A 7,269-nucleotide genomic window follows, 5' to 3' on the forward strand; every position below is an offset into this window, starting at 1 on the left:
CATGTGTTCACTTATTGATGATGATGATCATCATCATCATAAAAATGCCTTTTATAATGTTCGAAATCAATCTAAATAATAAAGATTCAATTGGTGGAGGGGGGGTTAAAATAAAAAAAGACAATGTAATTTGTATTTTTTTTTTATAGTTTTTTTTATTTTTTTGCAAAACAAATAATCATTTTCTTTTTTTCTTTTTTTGTTACCATGCTTAACAATTAATAAATATGTATTATTATTATTATTATTCATTTATTGATATTAGAATCAGACTTATAGTTGGTAATGGATACACATGCATAACTAACAGCCCACATTTAGTTATATTCTTATCAAATAGTTTTGTAAAATGGTTCAATTGCGTGTATGTGTGTGTGTGGGGGGGGGTATATGGGTTTCAGTGTGTGTGTGTGTGTAGTGTAATGTAATGTGTAATGAAGTGTAATGTAATGTATAGTTTGAGTTAAATGTATGAATCAAATGATAAACAATGACAATAAGAAGACATAGGAATGTACTCCATGATTGTAAATTAGTTAAATTATTATCAGCACCATCATCAACACCGTCATCATCATCATCTTCGACCAAATCTAAAATTTAGTATAATAAAAGAATGAGAGAAAAAAAAAGAGAAGAGTAATTTAGTTAATAAAAAAACGGTAACATGAAATTGATTAAAATCGATTACATGTAGTTTATGTTATTATGATTAGATGAAATTCTTTTTGGCATTGGTAAGCAAAGATGGATAATGGCTAGCAGTGGAATGCAGGGTGTGCGTTTCGTCCTACTTGGGACTCGTCAGCTGGATGTACCTGCATCTCAGTGTTGATGTTCACTCTGGAACTTGAACCCAGTACTTTTCGCTTCAAACGCTATCGTGTCATCCACTCGGCCACTGAGTCCTGATAGCCACTTGCTTGTGCGATGGGGTGAAGATTAAATTCATTTGGTATTGTTTATTTGAAACTATCCATTGGTGTTTAAAACTGTAATTGATCAGTCTGTTATTGGTTGATGTGCATCTTGTGTAGATTGCCTCGATATTGATGTAAGTCACAGGCATGATAGGAAAAGGTGGATGGTGATGAGTAGTGGAATCAAGGATGTGTGACACTTTGTCATACCTGCATCCTATAGATGATGTTCACTCTAGGACTCGAACCCAGTAACTTTCGCTTCAAACGCCATCACCACTCAGCTGGTGAGTCCTGACAGCCACTTGCTTGTGCAATGTGGTGAGGTTTAAATTCACTTGGTATTGTTTGTTTAAATCTTCTCATTGATGTTTTTGACTGCAATTGATCAGTCTTCGACGAGTCCCAAATAGGACGAAACGCGCATCTTGGATTCCACTGCCAGCCACTATCCATCTTTGCTTATAATGAATGTGAATTAAGGCTATATCGAGGCAATAGGCACAGTATGCACATATGCCAATGAAAGACTGATCATTTGCAGTTCTAAACATCAATGAGAAGATTCAAATAAACAATACCAAGTAAATTTAAAGTAGGATAGTGGCTATCAGCGGAATCTAGGATGTACGACACTTTATCATATTTTGGATCCGTAAACTGGATGTACTTAGAATGTAATCGATTTGAAAGTTTGCCAAATTCACGTATAGTTTTGCCTAGTTGACAAGTTATTTATTTTAGTCATTTTAATATAGTCATCATGGATTTATAACAGTAGAGACTCATAATAAAGTAATTTGCTGAGGAGTCCAACACTAGGACGAAATGGCCGTCCAGTGCTTCCAGGTTTTTCCATGATGGTCTAGCTTTAATTGACTCATGAATTCGACTAGTGAAATTATTACAATCTCTATAAAAACCCATTCCTGATAATAATCATCATATGATCACTAGTGACTAGCTTCAAGAGGTAGTTTTTGGAGTTCTAGTGAGAAGTAGTGACCAATGGAGTTCAATCGGATTTGTTGTGAGATAGCAACTCACTGAAGATAATGGTGGATAGTGGCTGAATTTCGTGGATTCTTTCAAGTTAGACATTAACAACGTTAGATGCCGACTCAGTGGTCTATAGGTTAAGCGTTTGCGTGAGAGATCGATAGGTCCTGGGTTCGAGCGATTTCCTATTTATAGTATTAATTTATAGTAAATACATCTCCAATTAAAGTGTTGTATCTAAAGTGAGTTTATAAGACTTCAGATGACATTCTTTTAGTCAATTTACTTCGGCTAAATAGTTTTCAATATAGAACGTAGGAAACAAGTTCATAAGTCAAAAAATGCAACAACTGTTTTGGATAATTTGTGAAATCTACGCTTTTGGAAAACTCAATCTTCTGAATGAGGCATCAAAGTTACAATTTGAGACAATCAATTACTGGTTTCAAAAAAGTTTTTTTAAAAGCTATAAACCAAAATCTGGAAGCTAAAAACATATTCAGTGAGCCCTTTGAGGTAGAGAATTACATAGTAGTGGTTTGTGAACCAATTCAATAGTTGAGACCACTTGATATAATCAGAAGGGGTTTTGTGGAGATTTCAGTATTTTCATAGTTGAAATCATAAATCAATTGAAATTAGACCACCAAGGAAAACCTGAGAACATTGGACGGCCATTTCACCCTATTATGGGACTCCTCAGCAGTGCGCATCCACGATCCCGCCTCGCGAAACATTAACACCATCGGATGCCGGCTCAGTGGTCTATCGGTTAAGTGCTCTAGCGCGAGACTGTTAAGTCCTGGATTCTAATATCGCGGGGCAAGATCGAGGATGCGGAATGCTGAAGAGTCGCACGATAGGACAAAACGGCCGTCCAGTGCTTCCAGGTTTTCCTTGGTGGTCTAGCTTCAATTAACTCATGATTTCAACTATGAAAATACCAATTGATATGTTTAAGAAATTTAAGATTTTCTGATAGTTGCCAACAGTCATGCAAGCCAGTCATCATTTATCTTAATTAACAAATTGTATCTGTTAGTTGGCACACATGAATGGACATGTAACTTTGTTCTTTTAAAGATAACGATTATCCTGTGATGTAGTTTATATGGTGGATTATATACTACTACCTATTCTGAAAGTAGCACAATGCTTTTAAAAACAATATAGAACTTTTTACCACTATGTCCTCCTACCTGAAGGGAAGCAACGAAAAATGTGTAGTTTAAATAGGATTATTAGGTAATAAGTAACTCATTCTGAGTCTCATCCTAAAGGAAACTTATGTCATTAACAAACAAGAATTCAAAGAACCTGTTCATTGATGAAATCAAACCAATTAGGTTAATTTCATTTCAATAAAGGTATGTTCATGACTATCTGGGAAAAATTGAATAGACAGAAGTAAGTAGAACCTCACATTGTAGGTGTGATTTAAAGCATAAGCCTTTGATGTTTTCGCGAACTATTCTAAATGTACTTGAAATCATGAGTCACATGAGGCTAGACCACCGTACAAAACCTGGAAGCACTGAACGGCCGTTTCGTCCTATTGTGGGACTCCTCAACCGTGCGCATCCGTTCCAAATATCTCAACATTTATGACCATTTATATAAACTTGAGTAAAGCCGTCTAATGTAAGGCCAAGATATACAACTATTTGAAATGAGTTCGTTAAAGACTTCTAGTGATTTCGGTTAGTATGAATTTAATCTTGTGTATAGTCTTCTGATCAGTAGCTATCTAAGGATATAGTCATTCTACATGCCAACCTCACAGATATGGAGAAATTTGATATCACTTCATCAAAACTGTTGATTTAAAAGAAATGAAGCTTTTGTATAAGAATTATTCATCACCAAATATATTTTAATGACTAGTTTAAAGGCGACGAAGAACAAAGATCCCAGCTTACAATACCAGACATTAATGAACCTTGACTGTTCCTTAGCAAATGTCAATCAATCGTCTCACAATTCACTGATCCTTCATTTCAATCGCTTTCTGTTCACGGTTTCTCCTCCTGGAACTTCATGAATTTCTGCTGCCAGACATTCTATTTCTGACTCGCCATATATACTACTTATATAGATATAAGTAGTATTAGTAGTGGTAGTAGTATTTGTTGTTGTTGATGACGGTGATGATGTTCGGCTGTGATTGAGTGTTTGTGGTAGTATGTATGTGATAGTGGGCATTGTGTTTGATGTGATAGTGTGATGTTAATGGTTGTGAATACGTATGTTGGTGGTGGGATTCGAACAGACGCCGTTTGAAGGTGGTGCCCAATGCAGCGCCTTAGACCACTTGGCCACACGAAAAATAATTGCAACCATATTATGATATAAAATAAATGTGATGTAGCTAGCGGAGAAAAACAGGAGGCACGTTTCATCCTATTCAGGACTCACCAGTTGGATTCATTTGTACGTCCTGAATTCTACTGTTAGCTATATTCTAGTCTATTCTACATCAACTTATTTCATAATGACTATATCGAGATAATCTGAACAGGATACGCATATACCAATGAAGACTGATAAAACTTCAACTAAATCTATCAATATCATAATAATTAAATGAAACCCTTAAAGCAATTAGTCCCTTTGATAAATTTCGATAGTGTAGTAATAAGAAGACGAAGATTATCAGAACTGTGTGGTGAGATATGAGCGCAATACATTTCGAACAATCTGATCACACATAATAGACTCGTTAAGAACATTTATATATAAAAATAAAAGGTCAACCAGACTGGAAATGAGGGGATAAGAGGAGAAAAGGATAATAATAATGTGCGCATACTGTGCGTATTGCCTCGATATAGCCTTGATTCACAAGCATTTTAAGCAGAGATGGATAGTGGCTAGTAGTGGAATACAGTTTGACGCGCATTTCTTCATAATTTTGACCTTTCACCTGACAACCAACCAAAACGAGAGTTAATGTTTATTCTGGGACTCGAACCCAGTACCTTTCGCTTCAAACGCCATCACCACTCGGCCACTGAGTCCTGATAGCCACTTGCTTGTGCGATGGGGTGAAGTTTAAATTTATTTAGTATAGTTCGTTTGAATCTTCCCATTGATGTGTTAGGACTGCAACTGGGTTCGAGTCCCAGAGTGAACATCAACTCTGAGATGCAGGTACATCCAGCTGACGAGCCCCAAATAGGACGAAACGCGCTTTGTCCTGGATTTCACTGCTAGCCACTATCCATCTCTATGTACCAAAATGGTTACAAAAACAAATAGAATCAAATGATCCGATAAGAGTAGAGGATAAACATCCAATATCCTCTATTGCCAAATATATAATGGAAACAGGTCATAAGATTGATCTTAACTCGGCTTTTGTGATGTTATCAGAAGGGGTTTTTGTGGAGATTTCAATAATTTTATAGCTGAAATCATTAGTTAATTGAAGCTAGACCATCATGGAAAATCTGGAAGCACTGAACGGCCGTTTCGTCTTATTGTGCGACTCCCCGGCGGGGCATATACTAAGGTTTATTGAAGACTCAACCATACGAAAATTCAAACCCTCTTTGTGTATTCAAAAACAGTTTGTTCTCACCCGTAAACCTATCCTGGTAAAATTAGCTTAGTTTTCAGAGTGATGAGGTTTCAAATTGTTGTCACATTTTTATTATTATTATCCTTATCCTTGTCCCCTTTTACCCCCCTCCATTTCCAGTCTAGTTGACCTTTTATTTTTCATACATAAATGTTCTTAACAAGTATATAATATGTGATCAAATTGTTCGAAATGTAATGCGTTAAATTAAACCTAGTTTTATAATTGGGGGTTTTTGTGGAGATTTTTAGTAATATTTTATATATGGATGAAATCATGAGTCCATTGAAGATAGACCACCATGGAAAATCTGGAACTCCTCGGCAGTGCGCATCCACGACTTCGCTCCGCGAGATTCGAACCCACGACCTACCAGTGTCGCGCCAGAGCACTTAACCACTTGACCACTGAGCTTGCCGGCATGCAACGGTCTTAATGTCTAACTTCAAACAATCCACGAAATTGAGCAACTATTTCAACAATATCTTCAGTCAGTTGATATCTCACAACAGACCTGGTTGAACTCCACTAGTTACTGCTTCTCCCTAAAACTCCATGAAATACCTCATAGAGTCAATCACTAGTGAACATATGATAAGAAGTTGAAATCAATGATTATAATAATAATCTATAAACTTACCTAGGACGACCTATAATAGCAAAATATTCATTTAATTTATGTAAATATGTTCTAAGAGCTTCAGGTGTTTCAAATATAAATGGTCTTTCTGGTGGAACAATTTCAACTGCTCTAGTTTTAATAATTTTTCTTCCATCATTAGTATGATCATTATGATTTAATAAAGAATGTATAGTCATTTTATTCAATGGTATATATGATGTATCATCTTGATCATTTCTCCATTTATATGAATCATATTGTCCATGAATTTGATCTATATAATGGATAAGAATTAATAATGTGAATAGATGATAATAAATGGAATGACCATTGAATCGTTGAACACAATGAGTAGAATACATTTCTTTCTTCTTTTAATTAGCTAAAAAAGATATTTGAAAACAAAATATTCTTTATTAATCATTCAAATATAACTATTTATAAGTAGTATAAATTAACTGAATTGAAATTGAAAGACAATCTTATATAGTTGAAATTGTGTCGATTGAAGGTAGACCATCATGGAAAACCTGGAAATACTGGACGGCTGTTTCATCCTTTCGTGAGACTCCTCAGCAGTGCGTATCTATGAGGTATTTCCTGGAGTTCTAGTGAGAAGTAGTGATTAGTAATGTTCAACCAGGTCTGTTGTGAGATATCAACTCACTGAAGACAATTGGTGAAATGGTTGCTCAACTTCATGGATTGGTTGAAGTTAGAGATTAACATCGTTGGATGCCAACCAGCTCAGCGGTCTAGACGTAAAGCGACCACGCGCGAGACTGTTAGGTGATGGATTCGAATCTCGCGATGCGGTGTCTTGGATGTGCACTGCTGAGGAGTTGCACAATAGGACGAAACGGCCTTAAAGCAGTGCTTCCAGGTTTTCCCTGGTATCCTAGCTTCAATTGACCTACGCTTTCAACTATAATTTATAGATGAATCAATTAGAATTAGGATGAATCTTAGATTTGGGTGCGAAATTCATTTATCCCTTATGGTATTATAACTGATGTCAGTTCTTGATTAAGACCGTCGTTCTAATTTCGATTTTTTTAAAATAGTAACTTAAAACACTGATTAGATTCTTGTAAGTAACGGTGTAACGAACAAGCTAACTTCGGAGTCACATCTCGCGGTCAGCATCT

At 35.9% G+C, this 7,269-nt stretch overlaps 1 protein-coding gene and 2 non-coding genes across 3 annotated transcripts; all 3 read right to left on the minus strand.

The window, feature by feature from the left end:
* Nucleotides 1-305: 305 nt before the first annotated feature.
* Nucleotides 306-6,483, minus strand: Smp_159950 (neuropeptide Y precursor,putative; the record flags this gene model as incomplete). Its single annotated transcript, XM_018791375.1, has 2 exons — nucleotides 306-593; nucleotides 6,140-6,483. 2 exons carry the CDS (start codon nucleotides 6,481-6,483, stop codon nucleotides 578-580), a joined length of 360 nt encoding a protein of 119 aa, XP_018645435.1. The 3' UTR covers nucleotides 306-577.
* Smp_tRNA_01679_Pseudo_AAG.1.1 lies at nucleotides 4,618-4,683 on the minus strand. The gene has a single exon. It is a non-coding gene (tRNA).
* Nucleotides 4,870-4,935, minus strand: Smp_tRNA_01414_Pseudo_AAG.1.1. The gene has a single exon. It is a non-coding gene (tRNA).
* Nucleotides 6,484-7,269: the final 786 nt, after the last annotated feature.

Source organism: Schistosoma mansoni (assembly GCF_000237925.1).
Source record: "Schistosoma mansoni, WGS project CABG00000000 data, chromosome 3 unplaced supercontig 0077, strain Puerto Rico, whole genome shotgun sequence".
NCBI lineage: Eukaryota > Metazoa > Platyhelminthes > Trematoda > Strigeidida > Schistosomatidae > Schistosoma > Schistosoma mansoni.